The sequence below is a fragment of the Astyanax mexicanus genome, chromosome 2 (genome assembly GCF_023375975.1).
Source record: "Astyanax mexicanus isolate ESR-SI-001 chromosome 2, AstMex3_surface, whole genome shotgun sequence".
Classification (NCBI taxonomy): domain Eukaryota; kingdom Metazoa; phylum Chordata; class Actinopteri; order Characiformes; family Acestrorhamphidae; genus Astyanax; species Astyanax mexicanus.
Window position 1 is genome coordinate 20,400,108 of NC_064409.1, and position 18,291 is coordinate 20,418,398.

The 18,291-nt window shown below is 34.9% G+C and overlaps 1 protein-coding gene across 1 annotated transcript; it reads left to right on the forward strand.

Annotated features, from left to right (window-relative positions):
* Positions 1–2,262: 2,262 nt before the first annotated feature.
* On the forward strand, positions 2,263–15,433 carry si:ch211-244b2.4 (ZnF_C3H1 and WWE domain-containing protein). Its single transcript, XM_007234962.4, has 10 exons — positions 2,263–2,365; positions 6,128–6,222; positions 7,220–7,454; positions 8,189–8,327; positions 8,866–9,001; positions 10,595–10,715; positions 10,819–10,900; positions 12,094–12,205; positions 12,659–12,767; positions 13,314–15,433. The coding sequence occupies exons 1-10, from the start codon at positions 2,341–2,343 to the stop codon at positions 13,367–13,369; spliced, it is 1,110 nt and encodes a 369-aa protein (XP_007235024.3). The 5' UTR covers positions 2,263–2,340; the 3' UTR covers positions 13,370–15,433.
* Positions 15,434–18,291: the final 2,858 nt, after the last annotated feature.

The following is an 18,291-nucleotide window of genomic DNA, read 5'->3' on the forward strand; positions in this document are numbered from 1 at the left end:
CACTTGTAATACACTTTAAAAGAGTAGTGGTCGCAAACACTTTCAGGCAGTAGTAGCAGAAGCTGTAGTAGTAATTGTAGTAGTTTTAACAGAAGTAGTAATAGAAGTAGTAGAGCAGTAATAGTAGTAATATTGGTAGCTGCAGTAGTAATAGAACTATGGGCAGTAATAGTTATAATAATACTGTAAGTACAATACTGGCAGTAGTAGTAGAATCAGTATTAGTATTAGTAGTAACTGTAGTGGTAGTAGTAGTAATATACTAATATGGGCATTAGTAGTAGTAATTGTTGTGCTAGTAGTAGTAAAATGGGCATTAGTAACAGTACGTGTAGTGCTAGTAGTAGTAAAATTGGCATTATTAGTAGTAACTGTTGTGCTAGCTGTAGTAGGAGTAAAGTATTGGCATAGTAGTATTAGCAGCAGTGGTAGGGTTGCTACAATAGTAAAAGTATTAGTAGTATGGGCAGTAGTAGTATTGTGGGCAATAGTAGTAGAAGTAGTTGTCATATAGTCATAGTAGCAGGGCCATTCCACCAAATGGGTGCTTGTTGTAACTCTTCCAAATCAAACTCTTTTAATTTGTTATTTTCTCTCAAGAAAGTGTTTATTTTAAAGAAATGTTTGAAAGAATTTTCAAATACTTAAATAGATAAATGGCGGCTATGCTAATAGCATGAGGAAACTGAGCACTTTCTAGTTATTTTCCCAAATTTGTATTTTAAAAATGAACAAATAAGATCTAAGAATTAATTTAGGTAGCAGAGAGATAACAAATAAACAAATGAGTGCACTTAATTTTGGTCTTCCCATGATCTTTAGAAGAACCAACTGACGTAACTTCCTCTTGTAGTTGTGACTTGTAGAATGTTCTGGATGTTTCAGAACTATACATTTATTATTTAAAAAAATCAATCATAGATGGGATTTGGCGTCACACAACAATAAAAAAAAAAAATATTATATTTCATGGTAAAGTTGGGGACAGGTAACAAATGCTATTTTTTCAGTGTTCTTTATTAATGTTTTTATGAATGTTTTTAATTACACATCTTACTTTTGCAATTGGGTCAATGTACAAGACACTGGGCTTGATAATAAAATGTATTGGAAAGTTATTTTTGTGTGCAAATTTATACATGTAATTTCCTGGGGACAGAAATGGCAGCTATTAGGCGGAATAGGCCAGTAGGGTTAGTGAAGTAGTAATGTTACTTGTACTATTGGCAGAAGTAGTAGCAACAATAATATAGTAGTAATATAGTAGTAATATGAACTTAGTAGTCTGATGTCTGTTTTTCGCATGTATAAAACTCGTTCAGAAAAAGACAATCAGCGATGAATTTATTTTATTTTGGTTTCACACTTTGTCCACTAGATAGCAGCCTCGTTTCAGTAATGGAGAATTATCGCCTCTGTCTCCACCTAGTGTTTATGAGCATATAAATTTACATTTAAAAGAAATAGACCAAAGTTGATAACGTTAATATAACATTCATCCATATAATGTAGTAGGAAACGGTCTTTTGAAAAAAAAGAAAAAAAAGAAAAGTTACCAAAATATTCCTTTCAAACGTGCTGAAATTGTATTTACTTTTTTGTTGTTTATTTGTAATCAAACCAACTATGATTAACTCCTTGTATTCCTGTTAGCCTAATTGTAGTTGTGACCATTATATCTGTTTAGCAGTTATCATTTAAATTTCTATAATATATACTTAGTTTTACAGCTTCAGTTAATTTTTTTGACTTTCTGTTTAGTTTTTAATTTTATTCTTCTTGTTTAAAGCCCTTTCTCAGAATTATTTATTATACCTTTTTAATAAATATTAATTTGATGATCTTACATTACTTGTAATACAATTTTTGAGTGTTTAATGTATGTATATGTCTCCACTTACTTATGAAGGTGAAACGAGTTTGTAATTAAACCAACTATTATTAACTCATTTTATTCCTGTTAGCATAATTGTAGTTTTGACCATTATTTCTGTTTAGCAGTTATTGTTTTTTATTTTTATCATCTATAGTTTTACAGCTTCAGTTTAATTTTTTTGACTTTCCTTTTAGTTTAAATCTTTTGTTTTTCTTGTTTAAAACTATTTCTCAGATCTATTTAATATACTTTTTTCAATTATTAATTTGATCATCTTACATTTCTACTTTTGTATATTAATTAAGTCTTTTTTTAATGTTTTAACTTCCCACTTACTAATGAAGGTGAAACTCGACACCACAATCCCACAGGCTGTAAAAGATGATATGACGAGGCAGGACACAGCTGGGGAAGATCAGTGAAGTGAAATTGAAAGTAGTTGGGGATTCAGGGCAGAAGTAAATATGGCTGAGTACGAAGATTCAGGAGGTTTGTATAGTTTTTTTTTTTATTTTAACTTCTGTTGTTTACTTGGTAAATACTGGAACTGCTAAGAGCAGATATATTCAATCTCAATTACTTAACCCGTGCTTTACTTCTGCTTTCTTTTGTTTGTTGTGTTTTAGTTAATCAGTTTTTGTCTGGCTGGGGTTTTGCTCAGTCAGCTTAATACTCATCAGTCTGTGCTTTCCAACACCTTAAACAACACTGAGATCTTTAAATCCGATCCTACCTGATCAAGAGCGCTAATTGTCCCAGTACTGTGCATTTACTCGCTGTCAGGAACGGGACAGTGTGGACTTGTTGCTCTCTTCCGCTAAGTGTCCAAAAGTATGCGGACTTCCTTTCTAATAATTAAATTGCTATACACCGGTATACACAACCCACCCCCAGCTGTCAGCTGTGGATTTTACCGAGTGTGCTCTTAAAATATGGAGCTCTATCCTCTTTTTAGGTCAGTAACGCTCTATTGGCTGGGCATTAATATTCTCTAGAATGGGCCTTAGCAATTATTGACAGCTGTAGTACTGGTAATTTAGTAGTAAAAGCACTGGAAGTACTAAGAGCAATAGTAATACTATTAGTAGTAGTGATTGTAATAGTAGTATGAGGCATACTGTATATCCCCGAATCTGTGCCATTTCTGTCCCCAGGACATTACATGTATATATGTGCACACAAAATAACTTTAAAATACATTTTATTATAAAGAATAGTGTCTTGTACATTGGAAAATATGTCATTAAAAACATTAATAAAAACTTATTTGAAAAATAGCATTTGCTACTGGTCCCCGTTCTCTAACTATAAACTTTATCATGAAATATAATTATTAAATCTTTCAGATAAATCCATAAATCCATAATATTTAAGTTTAAATACACATTTTAGTTGTGTCTCTGGGTTTTTACTCAGTCCTGTTAAGTTTCCTCATAAGTTTTTCTGTATATTTGATCTTATTGAAACTATGACACTCTCACTTGTTCCCTAAATTTATTTTTAGATCTTTTTGGTTTATTTAAAAAACAAAATTTGGGGAAAATCCCTAAAATGTGCTCAGTGTCCTCATGCTATTAGCAGAGCCGCCATTTATCTATTTTTCATGTATTTACTAATTCTATGCTAAAAACTCAGTTCTGTTACTTTCCGCTCTGTTACTCATAACATAAATAGTAACAGGAGTTAATTCCAGTAACAGGAGTGAGTTCCAATAACAGAAGTGAGTGCCAGTAACAGGAGTGAGTGCCAGTAACAGGAATGAGTATTATTAATGTGATTATTAGGTAATGTAAACCACTTTTTCAATTCTGTTTGGTTCATAATTTATCCATTTGTTTAATAAATTGCATGATAATAAATTTGAACAATTTCACATTTGGGCATCTTTTAGAATAAATACAGAGTGTGTATGCATATATAATATTTTTTGTCATAAATAACAATTATTTGAACATGCAATCAACAATTTGGTGGACTTGCTTTTAAACATGCTTTTTAAATGCAGTTTAAATGCTGAGAAAAATATAACCATCTTCGGCTTAGAAACCTTGAAAAAAATAAGTAAAGATGCCTGAAAATACATGTTTTGAATAGTTAAATATATGTGTTATTAGATTTATTAGATGTGTTATTTGTAGCTGATTGTAGTTTTAGCAGTAGTAGTAGTTTTATTATTAAAAGAAAGCGTATTTCTTTTATATTTTTAGGGATATACCAATGTGGGAATTCTGGGCACATCTATATATCAGCCGATGCCAAAAGTGATATACACACTATTCTAATCTGCTTTGACATTTATAAATAAATATAAATGAGCTAAAATCAATGTATTAGAATAGTGCTGCAGCGTCTTATACTACTTGAAATATTGCATTCACAGTCGCTTTGTCCTTTTCCAGCATACAATAAATACGCCAACATGTATCAGTTTGAAATGTGATTCTAAAATAAAAAAAAGAAATTAACGGTTGATAGGGAAGTAATTCAGATATCATTTTGCATTTTTTTAAATAATTTTATTTCCTTAAAGACTCAGAATTTATTTTTCAGACTAGCTCCTATATTGCTTTAAAGCTAATCCTGCTAAATTTGCTGTTTGAGGTTTTTAGAATTAATGCAAAAGCTAATGCCTCCCCTCCTTTTTTAACACAGATATAGACTTTATAGACTTACATAGACATCATTTCACAATGCAAACCAGAGCTACAAAAAAGTGTAAAATCATAAAATGAGGCACTTGCATTATGGCATTTTTTATGCGATAGAACAGGAGCATCCACTTCACATTTGTATAGCTTACAACTGTTTAGTGGATTGGTGCTGATTTTTTTCACCTCTCTCATAAAACTATGAAAAAAGACTTGGCCTAGCTAATCCAGTGATGAAGCATGTGCTTCTGTGTTTATGGCGAGTTTGATGCTGTATGTAATCACTGATGTTCCGTGCCTACACACGGATCACAGCAACCAAAAGGAAACGCATGGGCTTTTCTAGTTTCACCTTTGGTTTCTTGGAAAGGGAGGGGAAAGACTGTAACCATTTGGTCCTATGACAGCGCATTTACTATTTCTTACTTGTACGGACTTGCCTTGAGTGAAACTGTAACATATACCCTTTCATCCGTAGCTACTTGAGGAAGGCAAAACTTTGTTCAATTCCTGACATTCCGTTCCTGAAGTTATGAACCGGGAATATGTCATAGAAGGCTAATATTACCATCACAGAGGGTGTCTGGCTAGAATTGTCTGTGTGAACAGAGAAGTGACTCACATTTACATTCAATACATGAGACCACACATACAACTCTGAAAAAAAAAACACTTAAATTATGAGTTTCTTTGATTTTACCAAATTAAAACCTCTGGAATATAATCAAGAGGAAGATGGATGATCACAAGCCATCAAACCAAACTGAACTGTTTAAATTTTTGCACCAGGAGTGGCATAAAGTTATCCAAAAGCAGTGTGTAAGACTGGTAAAGGAGAACATGCCAAGATGCATGAAAACTGTGATATTGATTTGATATTGACCAAATATTGATTTCTGAACCCTTAGTACTTTATGAATATAAACTTGTTTTTGCATTATTTAAGGCCTGAAATCTCTGCATCTTTTTGTAATTTCAGCTGTTTCTCATAAAAAAGCAATAGCATATAAATAGCAAAATCAGAGAAACTGATTCAGAAACTGAAGTGGTCTCTTATTTTTTTCCATAGCTGTATATCCCACAGGTCAGTGCAGTGTTCTTTAGCATCCATGGGACATGCCAAAAGTCAGGGTACATGATACTAGTTTCCATCCCATGATTATTGGTATGACAGTGTATTATCTCAATAGAAAGCCATATGTCTAAAGTGTGGGCTAAAGGGGTATAAAGCACCCCAGCATCAGGCTGTAGATAAGTGTAAAGCCTTTTCCAGAAGTGTAGAGGCTGGTACTGCAGCAAAGAAGGTGCAAAGTCCCTATGAATACCTGTGATATCAGGTATAAAAACACTGGGGTGAGCAGACATAAGTGCAGCAGTAGCTGATAACAGGTTTTTAGATCTTTTTAGGTTTTAGGTCTTTTTAAGCTATTCAGCATGATATTAGACTAATTATAGATTCGAAGAAAAAAACTTGATTAATTGTTCTGGACTTACAATAGAAATAATGTAATGAAATGAAACCAAACTTCATTTTTATTTATTTATAGGAGGATTAGAAAAGAGAGAAATCATAACAAAACTAACGTGACTTTTTCTTTTCTAGAGGAGAGTGTGTCCGGCTTCAGTGATACGGACACTGACTCCCACGCAGACTCCCAGTCTGGCTCAGACTCAGACCAGGGTTCAGCAGCAACACAGGTCAGTTCTATTTTAAGGAAGTTATATATCAGATATAATGTCTGTAATGCTTTAAAAACAATTATTAGTAGATATGTTTTAAGAGGAGACCATATGAATAGAAGACAGTTATGTATGCAATTGCTGAATTCTGTCAGTAAGCATTTATTAAAAACATATATTTATTCATATGTATGAATGTTGACTGTTTTCAGTCAAATATATTTGTATATCGATATAAGCTATACAGTTGATTTGTGTAGTTAATTTGCTCTTTATAGCCAGATTTTAATGCTTTATTTTACAATATATAAGATATAATTTTGAATAGTTATTAGTATAATAATTACAGTAGAATTATAATTAGACAAGTGCACGACCCAGGGTGTCTAGGTAGCCTAAATGGTTTGCAGTGTTTGCTTGCTAGGAAACAGTGTCAATATGCTGAAACAATAATATGAAATAATATAAATTAGATAGAAATTTAGTTGTGCAATGCATAACCATAAATATAATACTATATAATACTCACACAACTATAGTTTACATCCTAAATTATTTTTGATTACATTTTACAACCCAAAGTCATGAATTAATTTATTAATATAATCACAAATATGCAAAAATATTTGCTGTACCTAAACATTTGCTGACAGAATGGATCAACTGACTGCTGACTTTTATTATAAGTGAGTTTCTTCCATACTACATGGAACTGCTCTAAATTCCTTGTTACGATATGAATGATAATAAAGTACTGGTTAGAAATAGATGGATTACTTTGAGTATTATGCAAAAAATGTATGATTGTATGGTGTATATAGTTTATACAGTAAACAGAGATAGATTCATCCCACATTCTGATAAATCTGTGGTTATTAAAGCTATTAACAGACTGATGAACAGTTTAGCAGTTGTTTTGTGCTATTCCATAACCCACAGCATTGCTAACTTCTGTCTAACTGTATTGCAGCTTTTTATTAAACGCAGTGATAATGTTTTTTTTATTATTAATCAGAAAGTCTGCAAGTACTACAATGAAGGTAACTGCCGCTATGGGAAGAAATGTCGTGATCTGCACGTTTGCAAGTATTCGTTGAAAGGCAACTGTCGGTATGGATCCTCCTGTCGCTTCAAACACATTCAAGGCTCTGATAGGTCATCTAGGCAGGAATATCGTGGAAGGAGGACCCAAGGCGATACTAGAAGGGGTTACCGACATCGGAGCAGAAGCAGATCAGATTCATCAGATGGTAGGCCTATACTATAAATATTGAAGTGATGCTAACTGAGCCATTAAAAACAGATCTCCAAAACAGCTACTTTACAGGAGAGAGAGAAAACTTTGTAAACTGTCAAGTGAAGTCAATGTAAAAATAGTTTTTTTCAGGTCATTTTGAAGAGTTTCTATTGGTCCTTTCATCAAGAAATTTTGGCACAGTGTAAGGGACAGTTTGTCTGTTCAAATTATGTAGTAAACTAAAAATCGACAAAAATGGAGATAAGTGTTTTTCATAGGACAGCAACGATATGCACTTTTACTTTCAGTTTTGTATTAAATAATTTTAAGTAATCCCACAGGGGATTTGGCCTCATCATAAACAACATCAGTAGAGCAGCACAGATAGCACATAGCCTATATAAGATTTGCTTACCAGTAAAAGAATGACCCCCCGGTAAACTTAGCTCAACATGCCTTCCAGTCATTTGCCCACGATGAGTAATACAGGGAGGAGTGTTGCATTCCCTGTGTTTGAACTTTCTGCCACAGAGCTGCAGAACTAAACTGAAATGATGCACTAAAAAATAAAGAGGTTGAATGGTTTTAGTGAGGGGAATCTTGACTGTAGGAATTATAAATAGATTAAATGGACTTGCTTAGGTGCGAATAAACATATAAATAATATGCAATAATTGAAAGTCAGTGATTGCTTTCATACCATAAATAAATATCCACAACATCTTTGTTTGTTTAACACTTTTACAGAAAGTCTTAGTGGGAGACCCTACAAATGGCAGCTGGATCTGGGACAAGGCTGGGAAGATGTAGCCCATGACTATATACTGGAGGCTCAGTACTCACGCCCCAATACCAAAGGCATCAGGATCTACAATACTCCCTGTGGGTATGTCTCTGCCATGTGCCAATTAGAAAAGATCCAATATAGAACTGTTTAGTTCTGTTCCAGATATAAAATTTAAACATTTTCAAATATTCTACAGTATATATTTCAAAATATAAATGGAATCCTGAATAGTATATTCTAAGGATTTTAGAATATACTTATATTGTGTCCTATGACTACGACCAAAGCTAAAGAACATTGCAGTGAGCTGTGGCATATGGGTCACTATCATCACCCCCCCCCACTGCTCTGTGCACTGTGGGTGGAAACGCTTCCTATGACATATTCTCAGTACACATGTAACTCAATGGGTCGAGGAATGTTAAAAGCACCTTGCCATGAGCACGTTGACCAGTGTTCAACCTCACTCACAAGATAACAACTCACAATTTACACAGGTGTGGGTTGCTGGTGATCCTAAATTAATAAATAGATTTTTAATACATTTGAAAGAATTTACATTAATATGATTTACTTTACATTTTATTTTACACTGTGCTAATGTAAAACCACATGTTCATTACCTTCCTCTGCACAGTGCTCTGTCAATCGACTTCACTAAAATGCGCATTCTGAAGAAGACTAAACTGAGAGTCCGGCGCAAAGGCTCCCGCCAGAATGAATGGCTGTGGCATTACCGTGGCAATCATGGCTGGTATCAGTATGGAGAGAAGGTAAGCCTCTGTAACAATTAGTTCATCTATGTTTTTAGTTTAAAATAGGAATAAAAAAATAGGATTAATTATTTGAATCTCTTACATTTTTAGTAATCATTTCTGAAATAACAAAGAGGCGGTTTCTAAATCTAGTCCTAGAATAAGCTGCCCTATTGCTGTTTTTCTTAACACATCCAATCTATTACCTATTGCATTTCATCTCAACTAATTAACCCTTTAATGCCAAGACAAAGTAGCATTCTCGTGAGATCTCTTTCTACCATTTTCTCAGTGGATTTTTTATTTTATTTTTAGCCATGTTTTAGTTTAAAAAATCTGTTTATTTTTCAGTATATATCAATTTAACAATATATGGTATAAAAATGCATGGTTTCTCCTTTATTTTTTTTGTAATCAAGTTTTTTTATTGGCAGTTTTGTAGATAACAATATGGTACATTACAAACAGACAATGGTTTACTATCCCTTTTAAATCCCATCCACATCCACATCCACCCTGCCCCGCCCACACACACCTCACCCTGCCCCGCACACATACAACAAACCCTGCTTCCCCACATTCACCCCATCTGCCCCGCCCACATAAACCTCATCCCGCCCACATCCACCCCATCAACCCTATCCCGCCCACATCCACCCCAGTTCAACTTATCCACAACCATCCCTCCCCGCCCAACCACCACACGTATACACAATATTTACATAAAACAGACATAGTATATTATAAGAAAATTATCATGTTAAAAGAAGTATCTTCACATCCTTAACAACAACAGCGTGTTTGAGTTTATAACATGATTTAGTTACATGACACTTAAATCATATTTATAAATATCTTTATTTTTATTATTATGTTAAGAATTTAGGGCAGTTCTGAAATACCATGATATTTTCTGACATGGTTACCAAACTGTGAAAATTTCATACAGTTGGAACCCTATTGGCCCCCAATGTCTTAAAGACATCTTTAAAAAAGGAATATACCATGAGATGCCATAGACTTCAGGTTGTTATTGCTGGCTATGTCTAGTGGAGTCCATGCCTTGACAGGTCACAGCAGGTTTGGCAGCACCAGAGGGCACTATACAGTATTAGGCAATAGGAAATATAATGTTTTGCCTGATCAGTGTACATTTAGGGCCATGACAACAATTACGCTCAATTTCGGACCAAAAAAAGGGCCCACCATGTCTCTGATTGGCGTTTGTGAACACCCTATCTAATGAGTGAATTATCTCTGGAGCACATAAACAAAAACTGGCACATTGTCTAATGCAAGGTGTGAGCTAGAAAGGTATAAAGCCCTTGGAAATATTTTTTTCGGATGTTATTAGTTGGGGAGTTGAAGAAAAGGTGCGCTGGTGATCATCAAACATTCTGACCTCACTAAATAATGCTCTTTGATATACTCTTAATTCAAAAGAAACAATAAATGAGGAAGTGTCCCAATATTTCTGTCCATATAATATAGTGTACATACAGGAAGAAAAACACCAGACTGTACAGACTGGTTTAGAAAAACGCAGTCGCTTTAATATGTGTATAAAGGTTAAAGGAATATGATTACATTCTGAATATTTATTATTTGCAGGATTCAAAAGGAAATGCCAGTTCCATCAGCAGTGCCAGCCTGGAGAAAGAGTACCAGAAGAACCGGCAAGGAACAGTCCAGTTCACCATTGACTCCACCACCTACGAGATTAGATTTAGAGGTGTGTCTGAGCTAAGAGTCTGCAGTAAAACAAAAGTAAAGAGCTTCAAAGATTTAGTAGTGTGTAAAATCATGTGTGACCTCCTGGGTGTGTGTTTTCCCAGATATGTCTCAGAAAAACCTGTCCACTGGCCACAGGAGGCGGATCAGGAGGCGTCCGAAATATGAATCTCCACGCGATGGGGGGTGAGTTTGTTTACAGTGTACTGTACTGATCTGATCCAGCGACTAGAGATCAGGTCTGATCCTGGCATATTTGAATGCACTGGTTCTTGACTATTTTAATCCCAATCCATTTCCAAGGCTTTGCGTTAAGCCCAGTGTAGAGCACCCACTGCTGTCACAATACTGTCCAGCCGGCCACACTGGGGAAAGTTCTCAGAAGGTACATAAGAGTTTAGTTAGAGTCTACAGTGTAGAACTATTTTACAGTGGAGAATAAAATATTACTCAACCGCTCTCTTTTACCTGCAGGACAACCACAACGTTTTTTTTTTTTAAACCAGCATTGAACAGCACACTCAGAACCGAGTGGAGACAATATGTTAAGATGTGCATTATAAAAACCCAAATCTTAGAACATTCACCACTACAAACTACTTACCATATTTTTTGGTCTGTAAGGCAAACTTAAAATACTATAATTTTCTCAAAAAGTGACAGTGTGCCTAATAATATGGTGTGCCGTATAATGTCTACCAGTCAAGTATTAAGAAGCAGTAAAATCCACTCCACTGAAGTGGAGTTTTCAGTAAAGTTTCTCCAGCACTAAGGATGGGTGCAGCAGCATTAGCATTAGCCTTAAAATTTTGGTGAGCTTTATAGTCCGTAAAATACGGTAGTACACATCAGTAGTCAGCAAACAACAATATTTGTCAGTTTAGAGTGTATACCATCACACACACACACACACACACACAGAAAGTGACTTGACTGCAGTTAAAGGAACTGGGACCTGATATTCAGGTAGGTCAGTCAGACTGAATAATAGACTATTATTGTATATTTAACACACCACACTATAAAACAGCAATTTTCAAAAAGTCTCTACTAAGCGTAATAAATCACTCCAGACTATTGCATTATATAATCTGTTATTATACTGTTATCTGTGATTATATTTCAGTATCAATCAGCTTTTCATTTTATCTAAACTGTATGGCTGTATTATTTATAAAAACACAATTAAGGGGGAAAATAGCCTAAATCTAATAAACAAACATAGGCATCAAATGTATACCTAAAATGTATTTAAAATGTAGTCAAAGCAAGCTAGCATAACAGTAGTTTCTGAATCTACATAGTTTGGATTGTTCTGCAGTGGGTTAGTAATGTGATCAGACTGGTTTGTCTGACTATTTAATGTGTTTTGTCTACAGAGTGAACGTGGTGACAAGGGCCTTCAAAAACTTGACCTCGTCTTCTTCTAATAAGGCACCGTTGTGGCAGTATGGAGGAAAGCGTGGACGCTGGCACAGCTTCTCACATCGAGTAAGCCACCTTTTTACATAAACACTTAACAGTATATGGCCAAATGTTTATGGGCACACCTTATGGGAATTCCTTTAGCTACTATAAGTTGCCCCATTGCTGTTATATGGATCCCATTATTGCCAATCAGGGTAATAGTATGAATCTTTTTGTCCAAGGCTTTGCCTAAATGTATAGCCAAAACATTAGAATTGATCATATAAGATAAGCAGAACCTATTGTCCGGTGTTGGCTGGACAGATTTACAACCCCCAGTACTGAGGTATGGAGCAAAGGATCTATGATCTCAGGAATGATGGTGCTCTGTCCAAAACTTTGGGATGAGTTGGGGAGTTGGGGATCAGGTAGGGTGGCAAGCATCAATCAACCTGGCCTCACTAATGTTTCAGAGTAACAGATATTGCAATATATGTATATATACTGTTTCTTGAACACTTTTTTTTTTGTTTTTAGGGTGCCTGTTCAGTGTCCAGTGAAGACATTGAAGAAGAATACCAGAATGATCCACAGGGTTCAATCAGCTTCACAGTCAACGGAGATCCGTACACTATTGACTTCAAAAGTAAGTAAAGAAAATATATTAAAATCTTCTGAAATAACTACAGTGCTTATATTTATTATATACACATCAGAAATCACATTTATTGTTGCCTGTGCAAAGAAAAGACACATGAAATGCCTGCTGTTATTTTTTACCAATGTGTTTAGATTCATTAAACAAATAGAAATTGTGTCTAAATTGGGCCTGCTGTGATAATTATGTTATAAACTTATCGAAGGATAAATATACATGACCTCAATAAGCTATGGCATAAAATTAGTTTAAAATGCCAATAGAATCATTTAATCGCAATAAATCCTTGGACATTATATCAGCCATTAATGAACAATTATTGGAATAGGCCTAGGGTAAAGCATCTAATTAATATTAGAACATATAATATAAGTTTTCTTACTGTGGAGGATTTGCTCACTTTTTTCAGTTAGAAAATCAACAAACACTTGACCAAGAGCATAAATGTATACATTTATTCATATATAGGTATATTTTCATTTTTGTTCATAATATTTATAAATATATATTTTTGTTGTTTTTTCCCTTAAACAGAGATGACCCAGACCAATACGAAAACATCTGCCACCCGGCAAGTCCAGCGTGTGTAACAATGGAGATTAAGGATTAACTGCAGTTTCAGCTATAGTGCCTTTACACAATCCCTTCACACAGATCCACTCAGAAGGGTGGGATGGGGTCTCTGTTGCTTTTTAATATACTTGCATTGTTAATGGTGAATTCTGGGAGATGAGGCTGTAGATTAATTTTCTTTCCGTCTGTTTTATATGCTGTTTTCTCAATCTGACTTTTATAATGATAAACCTCAGAAGAGTATTTAGTTAGAGGGTATGACAGTAACTGGACAAAAGTAAGAATATTGCTTGAAGAGTGGTGTTTTGAACACAATACAAAAATATCGCAATGTTAAGGAGCTCCATATAACTTATATCCAACACCTTTTAAAGAAGGGGAGGAGCTAAATTCTTAACCTAGTGTCTCTCTGACAGCCTCAAAGCAAAGAAACTGCAAAATCCAGTTAACTTCCACAGAATGTTAAGAGTAGACCTATGATTCTTTGGATTGTGTGGATGTTTTCAATTTAGCTTCTTCAACCATAGACATATCTCCCCTTCTATGGAAGGTGGTGTATATAAGTTTGGTAGTTAATTAGCGGTATACAACATTAAATGAGAAATTGAAATGTTGGGTTAGCATAATTAGCTACTTTATGATCAGTGTCCACAAAGTAGCTACTTCAAATTTACTTTATTAGAAATTCCAACACAAATGCATAAGAAACAAACTTGAAAATGGGCGTGGCAGAATAAGATGGATGAGCCATAGATCTTCAATGCACTGTGATACTATACTCAGGCAAATCTATGAATTGAAACAATTATGATGATTATTTTTATTAATGTAATGCTTTCTGCACAACAGGCTGCATATATTGATAAACTAATTTATATGAATTTATAAGCCTTGGCAAAACCGGTACGATATAAGTCTACAATAGGCAGAATATTTTTTAAGAAATCACAATGCTTTTTATAAAGTGCTGTCAAAAATATCATCATCAAAAACATACCAAAAACAATGTGTCGGATAAAGGAAGCTGATGTCATGGTGTGTGGTGCAAATTGCCTTGAGGACACAGATGTCATGGGCAGCTGCTTCACCAGACCTGTGCCATACTGAAAATGTGTGGGATGGACTCCCTGCCAATCCTGTTCATGCAGCTTGCCATCGGCTACCGGAGCCCTGAGAGAGCACAATTGGTCTTGCTCCCTCTGGGTGGTTAGATGGCGCTCTCTCTCCACATCACTTCAAATGCTGATGTCAGTCAGCACAAGGTGTCTGTGAGCTGATGTGTCGGAACCGAGTCGCTGCCCTTTCATCCGAGTGCGCTGTGATGCCACTCGGCAATGCTGCATCAGCAGCAGTTGGAAAAGTGTCTAACTTCACATGTATCGGAGGAGGCATGTGCTAGTCTTAACTCTTCTGGTGTTGAGGCATCAATAGTGATAGGGTGATTCCTAATGAGTGGGTTGGGTAATTGCTGGGGTATTTTAGGGAGAAAATGGGGGAAAAAATTGAAATAACATTGAGAATATCAGAGCTGCATGGGATGAATTATCACTGGTCTCCATTAGGAACCTCTACAACTCTGAGATTGCATTACACACTGTATCTTCATATTCTGACACTCCATTCTGAGTGCAACTATTTTTTTGATGATGACTGTATATCAATGCAACCTGGCAATATAAATGCAGATCTGTTATTTTGCCTGTATTGTTTGTCACTGATGTGTAATAATATGTTTTATTTGAAATGTGTTGTGGTGGAGTAACTATGCAATAATCTCAACTGTGATAACTTTAATGTCTTTTAATAAGCTGCACTGCCTTCTGGAAAGTGGCTGTTCTGCAGTAAGTGGATCTTCAGTACTTGACATACCTGGATGTACATGTTTACAGCCTACTGTGTACATAGTTAACTGTGACAGGAGAATGCAGGATGGACTTTGTCCAATATGATAAGTGAGATGTTAAAAAACATTTAACAATGTGATCCACTTATGCGAAAGTCGTAAATTCTTTGAATAAAGCTTGAAACATTCTGGTGGAGTATTGCGTAAAGCTCAAACTCAATAAATGAAGGATTCTTCATTCTGTTTCACTTTACTCATTATCATTGAGCTTAAAGAGAAAATGTATCTGTCAATGATTACTTTCTCAGTGATTCACAGCAGATAAACTGGCCATAAATGGCCCATGCCTCATGACAGTAACATTGCTTTTAGCAGCGTCTTCAGAAGGGGAGTTAAACAGGGTTGGAGAAAAGTAAATGCTGGTAATGGCAGCAGGTATCCCTGCTGTTTTAAATATTACAAAATATTTATAGGAGACAGTCACACATCAGTTTTGTCTACAAGTGAGATGTAAAGATAAACAGAATTGAATTATCTGTGTGAATTTTTAACATATTTAAAAAAAAAACTTTCAATGAGCACCTATTTTATGGGGTGGTTTCACAAATACTTTTTCACAGATACTTCATCAGATCATGATGATGCTGCTATTTTTAGAAATCGAAGGTTCTGCCTTGTGAAGATTTGCCCTGGATCACTGCTCTGGGATTAAAACAGGATTGTAATTGTGGGCATAGTTTCTGAACTTTGAAGGCGTGCCTTTTTTTTGGGGTGTTTTCCACGATGGATTTCTCACAGATGCAGATTGCAATGTTCCGCCATTTCTAATCATATACAGGTTGTGTATAATAAAGGATTAAGGATTAATATATAAATAATTCCTGGGAAAACAAGGTGCAATTTTGGAATTAAGATAGTAAAGCCTATTAAATGTACGTAGTTACATGCAGTTTGAATTTTTAGGACTTTGATAATTTGGTTAGAAGTATCCCAATTTTAATTAGATTACAATTATGTAGAAATAGAATTTATTTTAGATTTATTTTTTTCTGCATTTGATATTTTCTTTTTCTTTCTGTTGAGTTTCACTTTTTGGGTCATTATTCCAAGCAGAGATAAAGATGCTAATTAAGTAAATTTCATATGGTGCAGCTGAATAGGTGTTACAGTACCTGAGCTGGTACATTTGTACATCTTCTAAGTCTGTGTTTGATTAGATAAGAACACTTAAACTGTTAAATGTGACAAACCATACTTAAAATGGAATAACATATCTGGTGGGATTTCATATCAAAGCCTTCTTCTTTATTTTTTATTATTCGTCAAATCTTTCACAGACCTCAGTTCAGTGACAAAATGCTTGCATAGTCTCACACACATTATACTTACACGCCTGGACTGACAGACATGATCCTATAAGACATTCCAGCAGCCTAGTCGATAGAAAAAGAGAGAGTGAGAGAGAGAGAGAGAGAGAGAGAGAGAGAGAGAGAGCACTGCTGCTTAGGCTAATTTGTACACATGTGATCTGTGTACACAAGGGGGAAAGACTCTAATCAGTGAATAAAGCAAGGTAAGTGTCAGCAGATTAAACTGTGAGCTCTTGTGCTCAGTGTGTCTCATGTGTACTTATGCTTCATGTCACTGGGGATATTGATCACTGCCATCTTACACAGTTAAAGGTGCATACAGTAGAGAAGGACAGGGTCAGTCAAATCTGCAGTGACGTTAGCTTAATAATTACACACTTTTTCACCATTTAATAAAGTAGCAGTTTTGTGTTAAAATCATAGAAGCCAATAAACTACCTTAAGTTTAACTGAACCTAGTTTCATGTTAGGGACCGTCACACAATTACCAGAAGAAAAAAAACAGTTAAATAACTTTTTGTAAAAAATAATGTGAATATTGTATGGTTAAAATCCTGATGTAACAAAAATGTCACAGCAAAAATGTCTTGTAAACTTGTATTTTAACATTTTGTTCTAGAAATCATATGGAAACTAGTTAACTTGACTTTTGTTGAACAAAAAACATTTAATAAGTAAAGCTTATTAGTCCGGAAGGCTTGGTCCGATAGCTTGTGATCATCCGTCCTCCTCTTAATTATATTCCAGAGGTTTTTAATTTGGCAAAGTGGTCTCTATTTTTTTTCCAGAGCTGTATAATAATAAGTATAAATTTAAAAATCTTAATTATTATAATTAGAACAGAATAAGTAAATTCACTATTCACTCACCAAACATACACTCCTACATTTTATATACATATGTTCTAGGTCAGAGGAGTATTAGTATTAGGACTGAAGAGAGGAGTTCAGGTAGCTCCTGCTTGCAGTAGGAAGCCAGTCCCCCTCTCTGAAAAGTGGAGTCAGGAAAGAAAGATAACAGAGTAAAAGTAAGTAGGTGGATGCTGTGGTGGATGGTGTGGTGGAGGTTTGTGCAGACCTGGCACAAACATGTGAACAGGGTAGAGATGCCATATGTAGAACATTAGATTGGAAAGAGCGAGTTCAAGTTTCTTTCTCCTCCCAAAATGTAGCTATTTTATAACGACACAAATATACATATATATATATATATATATATATATAAAGTCAGTTTGACAAAAAAAGGTCACTTAAATTAACACCTAAAACAAAGAAACATCGAAAATTAAATTACATTCAAATAACTGTCTAAATTCAGTAATAAAACAAAATGTCAACAACACACAAAGTCAACCTTCCTAAGGAGGAACCAGGATTCACGGGGGACTCATTCTCCTCTGGACGTAACTATGTATAAATTACTGATTAAAAAATGTACTGTTTCATCACATAAGACAATATTAACAAATAACTGTCACTATATTCCCAAGCTGGTTTGACATTATACTAACCCAAAAGGTGGTATTATATTAACCCATGATTCCTAACAGCACTCTGTCTTTCATTTTAAATAATAATGTCCTTAAGGTGCTCATTTGGGTGTGCAGAGTTTGTGCTGGAGATAAAACTAGTTCCTTTTAAAAAGTAAATAATAAAATTCCCTTTTATTTTAGTTTTATCCTTCTACAGGTCTGTTCCAAGCATGTTAACAAAAGAAATGCTTTTAT

What these genes read in the sequence shown, in the direction of transcription:
- si:ch211-244b2.4 (XM_007234962.4), top strand. Translation starts at nt 2,341, where the DNA reads ATGGCTGAGTACGAAGATTCAGGAG. An exon ending in TGAGTACGAAGATTCAGGAG is followed by an intron (nt 2,366 to 6,127) that starts GTTTGTATAGTT and finishes TTTCTTTTCTAG; the next exon opens with AGGAGAGTGTGTCCGGCTTC. An exon ending in GAATCTCCACGCGATGGGGG is followed by an intron (nt 10,901 to 12,093) that starts GTGAGTTTGTTT and finishes TTTTGTCTACAG; the next exon opens with AGTGAACGTGGTGACAAGGG.